Source organism: Lucilia sericata, unplaced genomic scaffold (assembly GCF_015586225.1).
Source record: "Lucilia sericata isolate MDLA Ls3-8-SP2 unplaced genomic scaffold, ASM1558622v1 Contig001891F_arrow, whole genome shotgun sequence".
NCBI lineage: Eukaryota > Metazoa > Arthropoda > Insecta > Diptera > Calliphoridae > Lucilia > Lucilia sericata.
The window spans coordinates 59,362-81,160 of record NW_023995777.1 but is presented as its reverse complement, the minus strand read 5'-3'; the positions used below and the strand labels follow the sequence as shown (position 1 = coordinate 81,160).

Below are 21,799 nucleotides of genomic sequence, written 5' to 3'. Positions count from 1 at the left end.
TAGTTTAGTTCAGTTCTAGTTCAGTTCTAGTTCAGTTTAGTCAGTTCTAGTTCAGTTCTAGTTCAGTTCTAGTTCAGTTCTAGTTCAGTTCTAGTTCAGTTCTAGTTCAGTTCTAGTTCAGTTCTAGTTCAGTTCTAGTTCAGTTCTAGTTCAGTTCTAGTTCAGTCTAGTTCAGTTCTTCAGTTCAGTTCTAGTTCAGTTCTAGTTCAGTTCTAGTTCAGTTCTAGTTCAGTTCTAGTTCAGTTCTAGTTCAGTTCTAGTTCAGTTCTAGTTCAGTTCTAGTTCAGTTCTAGTTCAGTTCTAGTTCAGTTCTAGTTCAGTTCTAGTTCAGTTCAGTTCAGTTTAGTTCAGTTCTAGTTCAGTTCTAGTTCAGTTCTAGTTCAGTTCTAGTTCAGTTCTAGTTCAGTTCTAGTTCAGTTCTAGTTCAGTTCTAGTTCAGTTCTAGTTCAGTTCTAGTTCAGTTCTAGTTTCAGTTCTAGTTCAGTTCTAGTTCAGTTCAGTTTCTAGTTCAGAGGGTTCTAGTTCATTTTCTAGTTCAGTTCTAGTCAGTTCTAGTTCGTTCTAGCTTCGTTCTATAGTTCAGTTCTAGTTCAGGTTCTAGTTCAGTTCTAGTTCAGTTCTAGTTCAGTTCTAGTTCAGTTCTAGTTCAGTTCTAGTTCAGTTCTAGTTCAGTTCTTTAAGTTAAGATTATATTTTAAAATTTATTGCAGTTAGTGCTATAGCAGTTAGTGCTATAGCAGTTAATTAGTCATGTTATTTTTTACCTTTTTAATACTTTTTGATCCGCTTCATCTATTCCTTTTATATCTTTTGTTTACTTTTTTCTGCAACCAATTAACTTTTTATTAGTATATATTGAGCCTCTGACTTCCTGTTAGTATCCATGCAGTATTTTTGCTAACATTTGTTCAATAAATCTTGTTTGTGAAAGTCTTTATTTCACTTACAAATAAAAAAGGGATTAAAAGGACCTCCTCTTCCTTTAATTTTAACACATAAACAATATTTTTACTGGTTGTTTTGGTTGTGCTAAAAAACTGTCCAACAACTTAACAAAAACAAAAAACCGGAAAAAATGGGAAAACGAAAACAATGTGTAATAATTGAGAAAAACATTGCCGCCCACCAGGTCTGGGTGAAGAAAACCTACTTAAACAAAAACCGAGAGACGCCATTAAGCCGGCTAGAACATGAAAAAAATCTTTTAATTGTTATGTCCCTTTGCAAGAGAGAGATAGAGAAAGTAAGTTAATGTCTGGCTAAGTTATTGGTGTGTGAGTGTAGTTGTGTTTTTGTCTTTTTGTAGTGTTAGTATTCAAGTGTAAGCAACCTTGAAAAAAGCATCATGCATAAAATTGTGTACTTCCGTTTTTAATGTCATGCTTACAATACCCTTTTTTAACGCTTTGTAAAAGTTTAAGTTTTTTATTTATTATTTTTTGTTTTTTTTATTATTATTTATGTGTTTTTGTGTCTGTGGGACTTGATTTTTCTCTTTTGCTGGAGTCATTTGTTTTGCTGAAGTAGGGACAATTCTTTTAGCAAACTAAAGTATCACTTCATAAAAAACAAAACCGAAATAAGTTTGTATGTAGTTGTAAAGAGCAGCAAGTAAAAAATCAGAAAATAATTTACATTGTTTCGATTTTTTTAAGGAAAAATAGCAAAGCGTGACCAAAGCTTGTCTGCTTAAAGACAAGCGAAAATGTTTTTAAAAAGATTTTCAATTAATCCTTTTTACGAACAAATAATTTTATTAAAACTTTATAATTACAATTAAATTCTTATCCTAATTTGGATAGTTGGTAATCTTACTTTTAAAAATATTTCATAGTTTTATTTCTCTACTTTTTGCACAAAGAGTGGACATGTCCGAAACAATCGTTTTCACAGACCCACTACAATGGTATGTTATCTAGATACAAACTTGTATGTATGTATGCACCTATACATACGTATATGTACATTTTAAAAATGCTTAATTTTCTTTCCCCTTAACTTTTCTCTGGGGTTAAGGCTTCAGGCTTTTCTTACTTTTTCTACTCCATTCCGTTATGATCTCAATGCAGAGATCAATTTTAGTTGTTTTTACAAAATACAACTCTTTAGAGGTAAATTGTTGTTATTTTTATACTCTTTGTTCATGGCAGTTGCAGGATATTTCCTCTAGTATCGGGCAACAATGCTTTTAACATTTTGGTTGCTGCTTTTTTCGTGTTTTTACTTGAAGCGTTTTTATTTTAGGGGCCAATTTTTTGTGACCAGTTCATGTACTTGTGTTAAAATGTCAGTGTCGCGGCTGGCCGGTTGTGTTCATTGCTTAGTATGACAAATCATTTTGTGTAGGAAATGCATGTATACGATAAAGAAGAGTGTACTTCTGAGGGAAATGCTAGAAATGAACTAAAACTGATCTAAAACTAAACTAAAACTGAACTAGAACTGAACTAGAACTGAACTAGAACTGAACTAGAACTGAACTAGAACTGAACTAGAACTGAACTAGAACTGAACTAGGACTGAACTAGTACTGAACCAGAACTGAACTAGAACTGAACTAGAACTGAACTAGAACTGAACTAGAACTGAACTAGAACTGAACTAGAACTGAACTAGAACTGAACTAACTAGAACTAGAACTGAACTAGAACTGAACTAGAACTGCTGAACTAGAACTGAACTAGAACTGAACTAGAACTGAACTAGAACTGAACTAGAACTGAACTAGAACTGAACTAGAACTGAACTAGTACTGAACTAGAACTGAACTAGAACTGAACTAGAACTGAACTAGAACTGAACTAGAACTGAACTAGAACTGAACTAGAACTGAACTAGAACTGAACTAGAACTGAACTAGAACTGAACTACAACTGAACTAGAACTGAACTAGAACTGAACTAGAACTGAACTAGAACTGAACTAGAACTGAACTAGAACTGAACTAGAACTGAACTAGAACTGAACTAGAACGAACTAGAACTGAACTAGAACTGAACTAGAACTGAACTAGAACTGAACTAGAACTGAACTAGAACTGAAACTAGAACTGACTAGAACTAGAACTGAACTAAAAAACTGAACTAGAACTGAACTAGAACTGAACTAGAACTGAACTAGAACTGAACTAGAACTGAGCTAGAACTGAGCTAGAACTGAACTAGATGAACTAGAACTGAACTAGAACTGAACTAGAACTGAACTAGAACTGAACTAGAACTGAACTAGAACTGAACTAGAACTGACTGAACTGAACAGAACTGAACTAGAACTGAACTAGAACTGAACTAGAACTGAACTAGACTGAAATAGAACTGAACTAGAACTGAACTAGAAACTGAACTAGAACTGAACTAAATGACTAGAACTGAACTAGAACTGAACCTAGAACTGAACTAGAACTGAACTAGAACTGAACTAGAACTGAACTAAAACTGAACTAAACTGAACTAGAACTGAACTAGAACTGAACTAGAACTGAACTAGAACTGAACTAGAACTGAACTAGAACTGAACTAGAAACTGAACTAGAACTGAACTAGAACTGAACTAGAACTGAACTAGAACTGAACTAGAACTGAACTAGAACTGGAACTAGAACTGACTAGAACTAGAACTAGAACTGAACTAGAACTGAACTAGAAACTAGAACTGAACTAGAACTGAACTAGAACTGAACTAGAACTGAACTAGAACTGAACTAGAACTGAACTAGAACTGAACTAAATGAACTAGAACTGAACTAGAACTGAACTAGAACTGAACTAGAACTGAACTAGAACTGAAAGAACTGAACTAGAACTGAACTAGAACTGAACTAGAACTGAACTAGAACTGAACTAGAACTGAACTAGAACTGAACTAGAACTGAACTAGAACTGAACTAGAACTGAACTAGAACTGAACTAGAACTGAACTAGAACTGAACTAGAACTGAACTAGAACTGAACTAGAACTGAACTAGAACTGAACTAGAACTGAACTAGAACTGAACTAGAACTGAACTAGAACTGAACTAGAACTGAACTAGAACTGAAACTAGAAACTGAACTAGAACTGAACTAGAACTGAACTAGAACTGAACTAGAACTGAACTAGAACTGAACTAGAACTGAACTAGAACTGAACTAGAACTGAACTAGAACTGAACTAGAACTGAACTAGAACTGAACTAGAAACTGAACTAGAACTGAACTAGAACTGAACTAGAACTGAACTAGAACTGAACTAGAACTGAACTAGAACTGAACTAAACTGAACTAGAACTGAACTAGAACTGAACTAGAACTGAACTAGAACTGAACTAGAAACTGAACTAGAACTGAACTAGAACTGAACTAGAACTGAACTAGAACTGAACTAGAACTGAACTAGACTGAACTAGAACTGAACTAGAACTGAACTAGAACTGAACTAGAACTGAACTAGAACTGAACTAGAACTGAACTAGAACTGAACTAGAACTGAAAAGAACTAGAACTGAACTAGAACTGAACTAGAACTGAACTAGAACTGAACTAGAACTGAACTAGAACTGAACTAGAACTGAACTAGAACTGAACTAGAACTGAACTAGAACTGAACTAGAACTGAACTAGAACTGAACTAGAACTGAACTAGAACTGAACTAGAACTGAACTAGAACTGAACTGAACTAGAACTGAACTAGAACTGAACTAGAACTGAACTAGAATCTGAACTAGACTGAACTAGAACTGAACTAGAACCTTGAACTAGAATTATGATACTAGATACTAGAAACTAGAACTGAACTAGAACTGAACTAGAACTGACTAGACTGAACTAGAACTGAAAGAACTGAAACTAGAACTGAACTAGAACTGAACTAGAACTGAACTAGAACTGAACTAGAACTGAACTAGAACTGAACTAGAACTGAACTAGAACTGAACTAGAACTGAACTAGAACTGAACTAGAACTGAACTAGAACTAACTAGAACTGAACTAGAACTGAACCAGAACTGAACTAGAACTGAACTAGATTTGAAAAGATCTGAACTAGAACTGATGTTGAACTGAAAGTTTATTTTTTGAGTTAGCACATTTTGTTTTGTATTTTCTGTACATCATGCAAGATAACGTAATGGAAAATGACAAAAGTAATAAGGGTCATAGTCAAAAAGTGAACTTTTTTCAACATTTTTTTATATTTTCACTTGTATATTGTTGTTTAGTTGCAGTTTCTTTTTGTTGTTGTAGTTGCTGTTACAACTCAAGTGTAGTTGTTACTGCCATAACAGCTGTAATAAAAACCTTTCCATGTTAGAGATAAATAAATAAACAAAACTCAATTTTGTTCTATGCAGATGACAAATATTTATTTTGATTTAAATAGAAATTTATGTGGTACGAAAATATATTTTATATTTTTATTTCTGTTTTTCTTTTTTTTTTTTTAAATTTTAACGTTTAGTTTTTCTATTTTGTTGCGGGTTATTTAGTTTGGAAACCAAAATACAAAGTCAATTTAGATTTGGGAGAAATGAAAATGAAAAACCAAGGCAATATTTTGTTTGATGGAAAAAAAAAACGAGCAGTATAGTTGTTAGAGAAATAATGAAAAAAAGTTTAGTATGAGTTTAGGCGAAAGAAAATATAATAGACATTTTGCAATATGCTTTCAAAAGATTGGAAGGTTCAAAGGATTGGTTGCCTTGGTACATATGTTTTTGAAAAGTTAAATGTTAAAGTTTTGATGACAAACTGTTTAAAAAAGTATTGCAGCAATTAGGCGAATTGACAATTTTAAGCATAAAGTGAAATTTAGTATTATCGAATTAAAAAATATTAATATTTAATTGGAATTTTAATTATGTCATTTTTTCTGTAACATTAAGATATTTCTCGACATTTCTTATTCAATTTAACATTGTTATCCCTTTTTAAATACCACTTTTTTGCTGTTTGCTGCTTGCTTTTTACAACTCCTTAAACTTCATATTAATATTAAGAAAATCGATTATTATATAAAACTTTTTACTTTTGTTTTTTCCGCCACCCCCCTTTATGTAAATTTCTTATACTTTAAATCTGAATATCATTGATTGTGTGCATCCATAAGTTGTTTTTCAAAGAAGTGATAAAATATTCGAAGAAATAAAAAAAGTAAGAATGAAAAAATAAAACGCATTTATTTAAATCACATAAAGTTAAACACACATGGCTTTAGAAAATCTGAAAAAAATCTTTTCATTCGTGGTCTGAGACATAAAATGTTGCTGCTGGAAAAGTAGAGTAAAGAAAAATGCATTTAACTTGAAGAATCCTTCGAAAAGTATATAAATATATGAAATGATATTATATGATTTATGTCCAGTTTTTGGTGGAATGTTATATTGCTTGATTTTAAACTAAAGAAGAAATAGTTCCAGTTTAGTTGTCTAAAAAAATTTAAATTAAAATTTTCTTTATGAAGTTCTTCTTAAAAATTTCTTCCAAATATGTTTTTATTACGTAAAAGCTTTTTTTGAAAAAAAAGTTAAGGAAAAGCTCTTAATAGCTCCTTTTATAAAAAAATGTTCGAAAAGCTTTTTTATGAAAAAGCTGTTTCTGTAAAAAAGCTTTTTTATGGAAAAGCTCTTTCTGTAAAAATGCTTTTTTATGAAAAAGCTCTTCCTGTAAAAAAGCTTTTTTATGAAAAAGATCTTTCTGTACAAAAGCTTTTTTATGAAAAAGCTCTTTCTCTACAAAAGCTTTTTTATGAAAAAGCTCTTTCTGCAAAAAAGCTTTTTTATGAAAAAGCTCTTTCTGTAAAAAAACTTTTTTATTAAAAAGCTCTTTCTGCAAAAAAAGCTTTTTTTATGAATATGCTCTTTCTGTAAAAAAGCATTTTTATGAAAAAGCTCTTTCTGTAAAAAAGCATTTTTATGAAAAAGCTCTTTCTGTAAAAAAGCTTTTTTATGAATATGATCTTTCTGTAAAAAAACGTTTTTATTAATAAACTCTTTCTGTAAAAAAAGCTTTTTTATATAAAACTTTTTCTGTAAAGAAGCTTTTTTATGAAAGAGTTCTTTCTGTAAAAATGTTTTTTTGTGAAAAAGCTGTTTCTGCAAAAAAGCTTTTTTATGAAAAAAAACTTTCTACAAAATTTTTTTTATGAAAAAGCTAGCTGCAAAAAAGCTAGATGTAAAAGTTTTTATGATAAAGTTTTTTTTTAATTAACTTTAAAAAAAACTCTTTGCAAAAAGATTTTTAAAATAAATTGAAATAAATTGTCTAAAACTTTTAATTTTCTTACAAATTTTTAATTTTCCCCAAATATTAATATTAAAAGCTTTTTTATAATAATTTTCTTAAAGATTTTAAATTTTTTTGAAGAAACCATTTTTAAACTATTTTACAAAAAAGCTTTTTATTTACAAAAAAATATTAAGAAAGCTTTTAAGGATAGAAAATTTTATTTAAAAATTAAAAAGTTATTTGAAAATGCTTTTTAATAAAATATCTTAAAAACTTTTTAAATATTACTATATTTCTATCATATCTTGTAATCATGAAAAAAGCTTTTTTAGAAAACAAATTCCTGTTTTTTTAATTCTTGCTTTTCCATAAAAAGGTAATTTTGTAATAGTAAGTAATATGTATATTATTACAAAAAAGCTTTTTATATTTAATTTTTTGTAAAAAAGTTTTTTTAAGAAAAAGCTTTTTAAAAGGTTTTTTTTAATCAAGGCAGTTATAATAGATAATAAATTTAAAGTTTTTTAAATCTCTTAAAAAAAGCTTTTTGTAAAAAAATATTTCCAAAGCATTTATGAAAACCTTAGAAAATTTATACTTAATTTTAAGAGTTTTTTTATGAAAAAGTATTTTTTTAACAAAATTTTTCTAAAGAAAAATTATTTTTTAGAAAAAGCTTTTTAAAAGCTTTTTCTTCAAAATTTTTTTTATTATGAATTAAATATTCAATAATTCCATTTTGTGTTAAAAGGTTTTTTTTTCACAAAACTTTTTTCTTAATAAAAGCTTTACTAAGAAGCTTTATAAATTTACTTGTGTAATTATATATTGCAAAAAAAACTATTTTATTGCGAACATAATGAAATATGAATATCATTATAAAGAGAATGCAAAGCTATACTACAGACAACTTTTTTATAATTAATGACAGCTTTTGTTTATTCTTTTTGATTTTGTGCTTATTGTACTCTAACAAAGTAACAATTTTCATTAAATTTGTGCCAATACATTGCAATACTTAAGCATATTAGTAGCAATGTGTTTGTGTTGATCTTTCAAGGATGTATTAGTTCATGTACCCTACTGTCGTACCCGTTCACCATACCCTACGTATAGTAGGCTATGGTGAACGAATCATTTCATTATATTTTACAATGAAACTATAATAGACAAAGAATATGCAACCAAATATACAACCTACATGCTACATGTTTGGAGGGTTATTATTCCTGAAATAAACATTTTATATGTCGTTCACGAATTTGAAAATTCGTGAACTGGTCCATTCAGGTTTTAATTTTATTAATAATTTTCATATTATTAGAACTTGCTAAACATAGTTTGCTGGGTTATTTATATTTAATAACTTTTTTCCTCATTATTTAATCGGCATAATATCACGTTTTATGAGCATTTTAATATCACACGTACAACGACTAAACGACTGCGACTTTGCACATACAATAGAGCTCAAGAATACGTTAACATGCCCTGCAGATCGGGGGACTATGGACTAGACTAATGACTGAATTACGGACCAGACTATGGACTAGGCTATGGACCAGACTATGGACTAGACTATGAACTACACTATGGACTAGACTATGGACCAGACTATGGACTAGACTATGAACTACACTATGGACTAGATATGGACTAGACTATGGACTAGACTATGGACTAGACTATGGACTAGACTATGGACTAGACAATGGACTAGACTATGGACTAGACTATGGACTAGACTATGGACTAGACTATGGACTAGACCATGGACTAGACTATGCACTAGGCTATAGGCTAGACTATGGACTACACTATGGTCTAGACCATGGACCAGATTTTAAACTAGATTGTAGACTAGACTATGACTAGACTATGACTAGACTATGACTAGACTATGACTAGACTATGACTAGACTATGACTAGACTATGACTAGACTATGACTAGACTATGACTAGACTATGACTAGACTATGACTAGACTATGACTAGACTATGACTAGACTATGACTAGACTATGACTAGACTATGACTAGACTATGACTAGACTATGACTAGACTATGACTAGACTATGACTAGACTATGACTAGACTATGACTAGACTAGACTAGACTATGACTAGACTATGACTAGACTATGACTAGACTATGACTAGACTATGACTAGACTATGACTAGACTATGACTAGACTATGACTAGACTATGACTAGACTATGACTAGATAGACTAGACTATGACTAGACTATGACTAGACTATGACTAGACTGACTAGACTATGACTAGACTATGACTAGACTATGACTAGACTGACTAGACTATGACTAGACTATGACTAGACTATGACTAGACTATGACTAGACTATGACTAGACTAGACTAGACTATGACTAGATGACTAGACTATGACTAGACTATGACTAGACTATGACTAGACTATGACTAGACTATGACTAGACTATGATAGACTATGACTAGACTATGACTAGACTATGACTAGACTATGACTAGACTGACTAGACTATGACTAGACTATGACTAGACTATGACTAGACTATGACTAGACTATGACGACTATGACTAGACTATGACTATGACTATGACTGACTATGACTAGACTATGACTAGACTATGACTAGACTAGACTAGACTATGACTAGACTATGACTAGACTATGACTAGACTATGACTAGACTATGACTAGACTATGACTAGACTATGACTAGACTATGACTAGACTATGACTAGACTATGACTAGACTATGACTAGACTATGACTAGACTATGACTAGACTATGACTAGACTAGACTAGACTGGACTAGACTAGACTATGACTAGACTATGACTAGACTATGACTAGACTATGACTAGACTATGACTAGACTATGACTAGACTATGACTAGACTATGACTAGACTATGACTAGACTATGACTAGACTATGACTAGACTATGACGACTATGACTAGACTATGACGACTAGACTACTATGACTAGACTATGACTAGACTATGACTAGACTATGACTAGACTGACTAGACTATGACTAGACTATGACTAGACTATGACTAGACTATGACTAGACTAGACTAGACTATGACTATGACTAGACTATGACTAGACTATGACTAGACTATGACTAGACTATGACTAGACTATGACTAGACTATGACTAGACTATGACTAGCTATGACTAGACTATGACTAGACTATGACTAGACTATGACTAGACTATGACTAGACTATGACTAGACTATGACTAGTAATAAACTACTAGACTATGGTGTAAACTGTGGACTAGACTTTAGACTTGTTTATGGGCTAGTTAATGATCTACACTATGACTAGACTATGGATTAGACTATGAACTAGACTATGGTCTAGATATTGGATTATACTATGGAGTAATTTAGTTACTAGTTTATCAGTATCAGCAGGGAGAGAAAATATATGGTTTATTAGCTTAAAGTGTACTAACGGGTACTAACATACCATACATACATACATGTTATATGTGCATGCCGATGTGCTGAGATCAATAACACATGGCACCCAAAACCCCAAAGTAGGAAATAAAATATTAAGCGCAACAACAATTTTTATAAGGAAAAGTAAATAAATGTGGTGGAGAAAAAACTGTCATAATGTTAATATTAAATTTATAAAAATTCCAATTACTTGTCTTTATAATGAAAATATAAAAATTTTACTTTTGCTCATTTTCAGTTCCTCCCAATATCGATGACTCGCTAACCTCAAGTGATGTTATAGTACGTGAAGGTGATAATGTTACCCTAAGATGTAAAGCGAAAGGTAGTCCCGAACCGTCGATACGTTGGAAACGAGATGATGGTCTGAGAATTGTTGTAAATAAATCATTGGATGGTGAGCTTTATAAAACTTAAGATAACTTAAGTCTTTCATTTGAATATAAATTTTGTGTTGCGAAATTTTCAGTACCCGAGGTAGAAGGTGATACTTTGGAATTGGAACGTATATCACGTTTACATATGGGTGCATATTTATGCATAGCCACCAATGGTGTACCGCCCAGTGTATCGAAGCGTATTAAAGTCAGTGTGGATTGTAAGTACATTGAACAATTAATTAAATAAGCAATTTAAATAATTAAACTATGACTCTCGACCACTAGGAAAAAACTTAAATATATAATTTAATTATTTGCAATACTAGTTTTAATGTTTTGTTTTAGTTTCTCCCATGGTCTCAATACCTCATCAATTGGTGGGCATACCCATGTATTTCAACGTAACCTTAGAATGTTTCATAGAAGCAAATCCAACATCTCTCAATTATTGGACAAGAGAAAACGAACAAATGATAACAGATTCATCGAAATACAAGTGAGTGTTTAATATAATTTATTTTCTTAGAGAGTCTCTTATATGAATTCAATTTCTTGGAAACAAAATCAAAATAACTTGTGCAGGTAAATCGTTTTATGGGAATTAATTCTCATTTTTATAGAATAGAGTATCATCTATATATGCGAGAGTTCCCCGTTTAAGAAATCTATCTACGTTTTAAAGTAAATCTAATAACAATTTAATAAAACAATTTTAACCCTAAATGGCAAAGAAAATTTCAAATAGATATTGTCTGCTCTATATATAGACAAGCTTGCGTCTAGTCATAGGCTATAACGAATTATATTGTTTGGACTATATATAGTCTATGGCCTGAACAACAATCTGGAGTATAGTATAGTACATATACAGTTTAGTCTATAGTCAAGAAAATCCACTATAGCTTGCACTACACTACAATCAACTCGATAAACCATAGTCTATTATATAGTATGGACTGAAATATGTCTATAGTCTTTACTACAATCTTGTCTATTTATGGACTATAATCTAGTGCTATAGATTAGACTACTGGACTATATGTTATGGACTAGACTATAGACTACAGTACATATAGTGACTGGACAATAGTCTCCACTACTGTATGTTCTATAATCTGGACTTCATTTTGAACTATGTTCTGGACTTTATCCTATTCTATAGTCTTGACTATGTCTGAACTATATTCTGGACTATAATGAATTATAGTCTAGAATGAATTCCGAACTACAGTTTGAATTGTATTCTTAAGTACAGTCTGGAATATATTCCAAACTATAGACTGGAGTATAATCTGGACTTTTGTCTGAAATGTAGTTTGTACTATATACTCTGGACCATAGACTTGACAACAGTTTTGACTATAGTTTGGTCAATAGTCTGTACTATAGTCTGAACTAACTTCTATACTATAGTCTGTACTATAGCCTGGACTATAGTCTGAACTATAGCCTGGACTATAGTCTGAACTATAGTCTGGACTATAGTCTGAACTATAGTCTGGACTATAGTCTGAACTATATTCTGGACTATAATGAATTATAGTCTAGAATGAATTCTGAACTACAGTTTGAAGTCTGAACTATCGTCTGGACTATAGTCTGAACTATAGTCTGGACTATAGTCTAAACTACAGTCTGAACTATAGTCTGGACTACGGTCTGAACTAAAGTATGGAATATAGATAGTCTAAACTATAGTATGGACTATAGTTTTGAATATAGTCTGGACTATAGTCTGGAATATAGTCAGTACTATAGTCTGGAATATAGTATTGGACTATAGTCTTGACTATAGTCGGGACTATAGCTTGGACTATAGTCTGGACTATAGCCTTAACTATACTCAGGACTGAGCTATTTTCCATCAGTTGAATGCATAATACCCTCAACGCTATAGTGCTGTAGTGTATACAAATTTGTACCATTTTGGATACCATGAACAGTTGGTGATTAATCAAAAGCTAATGAAATTTTAAAATTGGGTTGTATATTGTTTATACTCAACTTATGGTATCTCTTTTGAAAGTCAAGCTTTTAATATTCTATTAAACAGTCTTGATAATGTGTTTAAACCAATGGTGCCCAAAATCACTATTCCCTATCACGCGAGATAGGGCAAGAATATTCTGCTGACGTTGCGTTGACTCACCTACACTATAAGCTTACTTGTGTATTTTCTTATTTGAGCATGTGGTAGTTGATTATCTCTCAACTTGCAAAACAAAATCAACTCAGTTGCTGATCAGCATTTGTCGAAGTAAGATCTGTACGCAACTTTTTTAAAATCCACACAGAAATACAACAACAAAATTTTGAGAAAGCCGAATTTATGTAGGTGAATGAGAGAGCACAACTGATAGTTTTTTATATATGAACTTTAATGTACGCTGTCTGTCAAAATCCATAATATCAATTTGACAGTTAGAATATACTTTTTAGCATGCAGTCATTTTATTAGTACAGTTTTATTTTGGGTTACATTTTGTTCTCTGCTGCTTTACCAGTACAAATGAATGTGTAACAGTGTGTGTATGGGCAACACTGGTTTAAACCTACAACAACTACAGTGAGTACGTGCAAAAAAACAAAAACAATAGGAAAATATTTATAAAAACAAAATAAAATTCATAATGTTTATAAAATATCTATGGACGATACTACTATCACTCCAGCCCAAAACACAGGCTGATCGAAATGATGTTAATACTTTGGTGGAAAATTCGATATTAACATCTATAAACTATACTGCTAATCCCTGCAATGACTTCTATGCTTATGCCTGTGGTAATTATGCTGAGCAGCATCGCACAAAGTACTATCAGGAGATGACCAGCTTAATGGACTTTCAATATAATCAAATTATTTTAAATATAATAGAATCTTGCCATCAACATGATTATCAAGTACCGGATCATTGTCAGTCGTTTATTGAAAAGGCAAGAGTGTATTTGAAGGCCTGTCGTAGCGAAACCAAAAGAAATCTAAGAAGATATTTTGAGGACATCAAACCAGCTGCACAAGTAAATTGGCCTATATTGCATAAATTTACTAAGCCATGGTCGGTGGTAACATATGATGTTTGGATGTTATTAGGACAATTACAGTCCTATGGTTTAAATAATGTCTTGATAAATCATGAGATTTCGGTGGACAAAAATGAAGAATTAAGTATAACATTAGAACCAGCTTACATCGAGAATAATAGCACCTTACCGGACATAAATATTTTAGAAGTTTTACTAATGGGCTTACAAGTTCGTAAACCTAAACAAATTTTACATAATTTAAAAAAATCTGATGAACTGTTGCTTGATATTTTGGCACATTTTGTTGAAGAAACTGAAGAAATGCAGGAAATTACATATAAAGACTTAAAGTTACTATATCCAAAACTTAATTTAGATGTATATCTTCAGGAACTATTAAATATAACATTAACAGCAGATACTCCCATTTTACTAAAGAATCCCAAATATTTTCAATACCTAAACAATAATATGTGGCAGGAATTACAAAAGCCCGAATGGTGCAACTATTTAATGATGAAATTTCTTTTTTATTTGGCCATAGACAGTACGGCTGAGTTTAAAACTTTAGATTGTGTAAAAGATTTGAGAAATAAAATGGATTTAGCTGTAAATTACCTGTATTATACAGAAAGCTATGCCTTCAAAGCTAAACTCTATAATGCAGCTGTCAATGACATCTTTGAAAGTATAAAAGAACGATTTAACAGATTATTCAAGAGCAATCGCCTAAATCTAACAGTGACACAAGTTCAATTTCTTCAATATAAATTACAAAATATGCGCTTAAATATAGGAAACCTACCCGCTGATGTTACTTTTCATAAAGTTGAAAAATTTTATGAAAATCTACCAGCATTGTATAAGAATAATTACTACAAGAATCACTTACTCTTGTTAAAACATCGCTTTCTAAAGTCTCTACATTATGCGCCTATACAGAGTCATTTCATTGTCAACGATAATCGCATGGGTAGTACATCGGGCGCATTTTATGTGATCAAACAAAATATGATTGTCTTACCATTTGGCAGTCTAGCGTATCCATTATTCGATGCTAAATATAACGATGACTACAAGTATTCTATTTTAGGTTTCATATTAGCGCATGAGTTTACACATGCCTTCGATACTACCGGTCTAAATTTCGATGGCATGGGTGAGTTAATAAACGAAGAAATTTCCGATATATTGGAAAATGAAAATTTTCAAAAATCCCTGGATTGTTTGCAGTCACAACTACCCACCAATAGTATAGATGAACGTATGGCGGATATTGTTGGTATAGATGTTGTCTTTAAAATCTTCAGTGAAAAGCATCCATTTGAGATTCCTCTTAACCAGTTTCAATATTACTATTTAAACTTAGCTCAGTTCTTTTGCGGCAAAAGTAATATTCAGTTTATTGATCATGATAGTGATGCTCAGCGTTTGAATCAGATTTGTCATGAATTCTGAGGGATCGCATATGCTTTCAATGTCATCGAAAAAGTAAAATGAATCCGAGGAAAAAGTGTCGTTTGTAGAAGGACTGGAGTCTAAGGGAGAGGAGAAAGAAGGGGAAAAAGGGAAGAAAGGCAAAAAAAAAAAAAGAAGGGGAGGAAGGGGAGAAATAAAGCAAAAACGAACAAAGACGAACGACGAAGACGAAAACGAACTGAACGAACGAACAACGAAACAAACGAACCAAGAACGAAGAACGAAACGAACGAACGAACGAACGAACGAACGAAAACGAACAACGAACGAACGAACGAACGAACGAACGAACGAACGAACGAAACGAACGAAAACGAACGAACGAACGAACGAACGAACGAACGAACGAACGAACGAACGAACGAAACGAACGAAACGAAAACGAACGACGAAGAACGAACGAACGAAACGAACGAACGAACGACGAACGAAGAACTAACGAACGAACGAACGAACGAACGAAACGAACGAACGAACAACGAACGAACGAAGAACGAAAACGAACGAACGAACGAACGAACGAAACGAACGAACGAACGAACGAACGAACGAACGAACGAACGAACGAACGAACGAACGAACGAACGAACGAACGAAACGAACGAACGAACGAACGAAAGAACGAAGAACGAACGAACGAACGAAACGAACGAAAACGAACGAACGAAAAACGAACGAAAACGAACGAACGAACGAACGAACGAACGAACGAACGAACGAACGAACGAACGAAACGAACGAACGAACGAACGAACGAACGAACGAACGAACGAACAAAACGAACGAACGAACGAACGAACGAACGAACGAACGAACGAACGAACGAACGAACGAACGAACGAACGAACGAACGAACGAACGAAACGAACGAACGAACGAACGAACGAACGAACGAACGAACGAACGAACGAACGAACGAACGAACGAACGAACGAAGAACGAACGAAACGAACGAACGAACGAACGAAACGAACGAACGAACGAACGAAGAACGAACGAACGAACGAACAAAACGAACGAAACGAACGAACGAACGAACGAACGAAACGAACGAACGAAAACGAACGAACGAACGAACGAACGAAACGAACGAACGAACGAACGAACGAACGAACGAACGAACGAACGAACGAACGAACGAACGAACGAAACGAACGAACGAACGAACGAACGAACGAACGAACGAACGAAGAACGAACGAAGAACGAACGAACGAACGAACGAACGAAACGAACGAACGAACGAAAAAAAAAAAAACGAACGAACGAAACGAACGAACGAACGAACGAACGAACGAACGAACGAAGAACGAACGAACGAACGAACGAACGAAACGAACGAACTAACGAACGAACGAAAACAACGAAACGAACGAACGAACGAACGAAACGAACGAACGAACGAACGAACGAACGAACGAACGAACGAACGAAACGAACGAACGAACGAACGAACGAACGAACGAACGAACGAAAACGAACGAACGAACGAACGAACAAGAACAACGAACGACTAAAACGAACTAACTAACGAACGAAAACAACGAACTAACTAACTAACTAACGAACTAACTAACTAACGACTACTAACTAACGAACTAACTAACTAAACTAACTAACTAACTAAAACTAAAAACTAACGAACTAACTAACTAACTAACAACTAACTACTAACTAACTAACTAACTAACTAACTAACTAACTAACTAACTAACTAACTAACTAACTAACTAACTAACTAACTAACTAACTAACTAACTAACTAACTAACTAACTAACTAACTAACTAACTAACTAACTAACTAACTAACTAGTCTAGCTAACTACTACTACTAGCTACTACTGACTAGTCTATCTATGTCTAGTCTATACTCTAGTATATAGCTCTAGTCTATAGTCTAGTCTATAGTCTAGTCTATAGTCTAGTCTATAGTCTAGTCTATAGTCTAGTCTATAGTCTAGTCTATAGTCTAGTCTATAGTCTAGTCTATAGTCTAGTCTATAGTCTAGTCTATAGTCTAGTCTATAGTCTAGTCTATAGTCTAGTCTATAGTCTAGTCTATAGTCTAGTCTATAGTCTAGTCTATAGTCTAGTCTATAGTCTAGTCTATAGTCTAGTCTATAGTCTAGTCTATAGTCTAGTCTATAGTCTAGTCTATAGTCTAGTCTATAGTCTAGTCTATAGTCTAGTCTATAGTCTAGTCTATAGTCTAGTCTATAGTCTAGTCTATAGTCTAGTCTATAGTCTAGTCTATAGTCTAGTCTATAGTCTAGTCTATAGTCTAGTCTAGTATAATCTACGATCTATTCTATATTTTAATCTATAGTCTAGTCCATAGTCTAGTCTATAGCCTAGTCTATAGTATAATCTACGATCTATTCTATATTTTAATCTATAGTCTAGTCTATATTCTCTATTTACAACATAATATGCTTACTATAGTCAGGAGATTGTAGTGTCTACAGTTACGATGTAGTGGTATTAAAAGTCGGAGACTATATATAGTCAAGCGTCTATAGCATCTATGTTCAAGACTCTTTATTCAAGGGTCAAGAGACTATAAGCTCTTCAGTGGGGAAGCTATTGTCAAGAGTATCAATAGTTTCTATAATCAAGAAGCTACTCGAGAGACAAGCATTAGTAGACAATAGACTATATAGTCTCTATGGTCAAGTAGTCTACCATGAGAAGACTAAGATTTCTATAAAATTTAAAAATTTTTTCTTTTAAACTAAAATTTTATTTTTGTAAACAAATTTTTTCTATAATTTTGTTATGATAAAGATGCTGAATATTTTTTTCGAGGGGTCAAAAGTATTAAAAATTTTATACAATCTGTTATTATGTTTTTTTTTTTGTTTTTTGTTATAAATCGAAATTTTATTATCTCTTTAAAAGCTAAAATAAGAATTTTTGTTATACAATTAAACAGTTTTAAAAAAGTATTTAAACCAACAACAGCTGCGGCGAGAAAAATGATTGTAGTGATATTATGGTCACTAATACTGGCAGCACTAAGGGCTCAAGTTAGAGGACAAGCTACTGGAAACGATATAAATATATTGATTCAAAATTCCATTTTATCGTCTATTGATGAAACCGTTAAACCGTGTGAAGACTTTTACGCTTATGCCTGCGGCAGGTATGCTGAGCAGCATTTAACAGAGGATTATAAGGAAATAACCACTTTATTGGATTTACAATATAATGAATTTATTTTACAACTATATGATTCAGTGTACCAGGATTATCAACATGATTTGGATAAATCAGACACATTTGTAGCAAAAACTTTGGCTTATTTCCAATCATGTCGCCAAGAAACTAAAAGAAATTTGACAAATTATTTTGAATATATTAAACCAGGAGCAGAGCTTAATTGGCCCTTATGGGAGGAGTTAAGAAATAATGTTACTCAATCATTTATATGGACCGGTGAGCAAACATTTGACATTTGGAGTCTATTGGGTAAATTACAGTCTTATGGTTTAAATAATGTCTTGATAAACCAACAGATTTTAGTAAAGAAAAATGGCGCTTTAGAAATAATGCTAGAACCTGCATATAGAGAGAATAATACTACTTTACCGGACTTAAAAATGTTAGCAGTTTTATTAATGGGCTTGGGAGTTACACAACCTAAAACGATTTTAAGAAACCTCTTAGAAACCAATAAGATATTGGTGGATATTATGGAAAGTTGTGAAAAGCACAAAGGAAATATCCAGCAACTGACTTATAAGGATTTAGAATCTAAATATGAAAATCTTAATTTAAATTTGTATGTCAAGGAATTAGTTAAACAAGATTTACCAGCCGATACTGTTATTATATTAAGAAATTCGGAATATTTTCAAAACTTAAACAACTTTTTAAGGCAGAATTTACAAAAGTCCAATTGGTGCAATTATTTAATGTTAAAATTTCTTTACTACTTGACTTTGGACAGTACGGCTGCTTTCAAAAGTTTGGATTGTATTAAGGATCTAAGAAACAAAATGGATTTGGCGGTAAATTTCCTATTTTACCACCACAACTATGGACACAAAGTTAAACTCTATAAACCCGTTATATTTAAAATATTTCAAAATATAAAAGATAAATTTCAAAAACTATTTCTCGACAATCATTTAAATTTAACTTCGCTACAACAACAATTTCTTCTAGAAAAATTACAAAATGTGCGCCTAAATATAGGCAACTTACCGGAAGAGGTAACATTTAATAAGGTAGCAAAATTTTATGAAAATCTACCACCATTGGATATAAATAATTACTATAACAATCACTTGCTGTTAATAAAACATCGGTTTCAAAACACTTTACATTATAAACCAAATCAAACACATTACTTGGGTTCAATTAGTAGTTTAGGCAGTAGGCCAGCAGCGTTTTATGTGGCCCAACAAAATATGATCGTATTACCCTTTAGCAGTCTACGTTATCCACTTTTCGATATACACTATCATGATGTCTATAAATATTCTCATTTGGGTTTCATATTGGCCCATGAGTTGTCACACAGCTTCGATACTTATGGTCTTAATTTTGATAGTAAAGGGGAATTTGTGAGGTCCCCAGATCATATATTCGATAATGAAAATTTTCTCACCGCCTTAAAATGTCTGCAGTCTCAACTTTCCACCAAGAGTATAGATGAACGTATAGCGGATATTGTTGCCATAGATATCAGTTATGAACTATATGAATCGAAACTAAATAAACACCCTCCTGCAGATGTACATTCTAGTTGGAATAAATATTTCTATTTAAATTTAGCCCAATTCTTTTGTGGTAAAAAACATATCAAATTTATTGATCACGATACAGATGCTCAACGTTTGAATCAGATTGTTATGAATTCTAAAGGCTTTGAATCAGCTTTTCAATGTGATCGTAATAGTAAAATGAATCCTAGTAAAAAGTGTCGCTTATATTAAGTTATTTACTAAGCTAATTTATAATATTCTAATAAGTTAAAAAAAAATAAATGAAAAAATTGTACGAAATATAGATCATATTGTAGCCTCAAGAGTCAAGAGACTTTAGTCTTTCTAGACAAGAGCTTATAACCTGTACAGTAAGAGAGTATAACTAGAACTGAATTGAACTAGAACTGAACTAGAACTGAACTAGAACTGAACTAGAACTGAACTAGAACTGAACTAGAACTGAACTAGAACTGAACTAGAACTGAACTAGAACTGAACTAGAACTGAACTAGAACTGAACTAGAACTGAACTAGAACTGTACTAGAACTGAACTAGAACGGAACTAGAACTGAACTAGAAGTGAACTGAACTAGAACTGATCTGAAACTGGACTTTTCATAACAATCCATTTTTACGTAACATGTTTAAATATTACTATCTACATTTGGCCCACTTCTTTTGCAGCAAAAGCGATATCGCTTTAATTGATCATGACACAGATGATCAGCGCTTACATCAGATTATTAAAAATTCCACTGGATTCTCATGGGCATTTCGGTGTGATAGTAATAATACAATTGTTCAATTCACAATCAAGTTGTATATTGTACCTACTAAAGTGTAGTAACAGTGATTGTGAACAGATCTTTGCAGCAAGTCATAAGTTTATGTTTTCAATGAAAAAAAAAAAAAAAAAAAACAATCAAAACAAATATACATAACAATGTCAGAAGATAAAAAAATCAAAAAATATTAAATTAATTAAACATGCGAAATAAACCAAATTAATTTCTTTGAATTTTCAATGCTTTTATATTCTTTATTCCACATTTTAAACTACCCAGCAAAAAAAGTGTGGAAAAAGATGTAGAATTTTCATCACAACTAGTAACCCGAAGTGCTTCAAATTCAGGTGAAAAACCTATGAATTTTACATTAGCTTGTCATTGGAGGGATGTTGTTAATTTTTGACAACTTTGAACTACATCTAATCTTATCTTTAGAAGCTGTAAAAATCCGATATTTGTATGTCAAAAATAAACCACATTCTTTCAATGAAACGCTTATGTAAATTTCATTGGTTGTTCATCAAAATTTGAAGTACTTCGAATATGTTGTTTGTAGTGAATTTTCTACATCTCTATTCTTACTTTTAACTGGGGTTTCATTTGTAAGGAAATATTTGGTTTATAAAAGTGAAAAATATGTAATCGCATTTTAAGATGTGATTAAGATGTAGTTTGTAAAGTATGACATCAATTATTTTTTGCTGGGTAATAAATAAACAGTTT

The 21,799-nt window shown here is 32.2% G+C and overlaps 2 protein-coding genes across 2 annotated transcripts; both read left to right on the top strand.

Moving 5' to 3' along the window:
- Positions 1–10,955: 10,955 nt before the first annotated feature.
- Positions 10,956–20,609, top strand: LOC119612971 (neprilysin-2-like). Its single transcript, XM_037968869.1, has 4 exons — positions 10,956–11,087; positions 11,160–11,288; positions 11,416–11,566; positions 18,508–20,609. The coding sequence occupies exons 2-4, from the start codon at positions 11,213–11,215 to the stop codon at positions 20,513–20,515; spliced, it is 2,235 nt and encodes a 744-aa protein (XP_037824797.1). The 5' UTR covers positions 10,956–11,087; positions 11,160–11,212; the 3' UTR covers positions 20,516–20,609.
- Positions 13,454–15,615, top strand: LOC119612970 (membrane metallo-endopeptidase-like 1). Its single transcript, XM_037968867.1, has one exon. The coding sequence runs from the start codon at positions 13,701–13,703 to the stop codon at positions 15,552–15,554; it is 1,854 nt and encodes a 617-aa protein (XP_037824795.1). The 5' UTR covers positions 13,454–13,700; the 3' UTR covers positions 15,555–15,615.
- Positions 20,610–21,799: the final 1,190 nt, after the last annotated feature.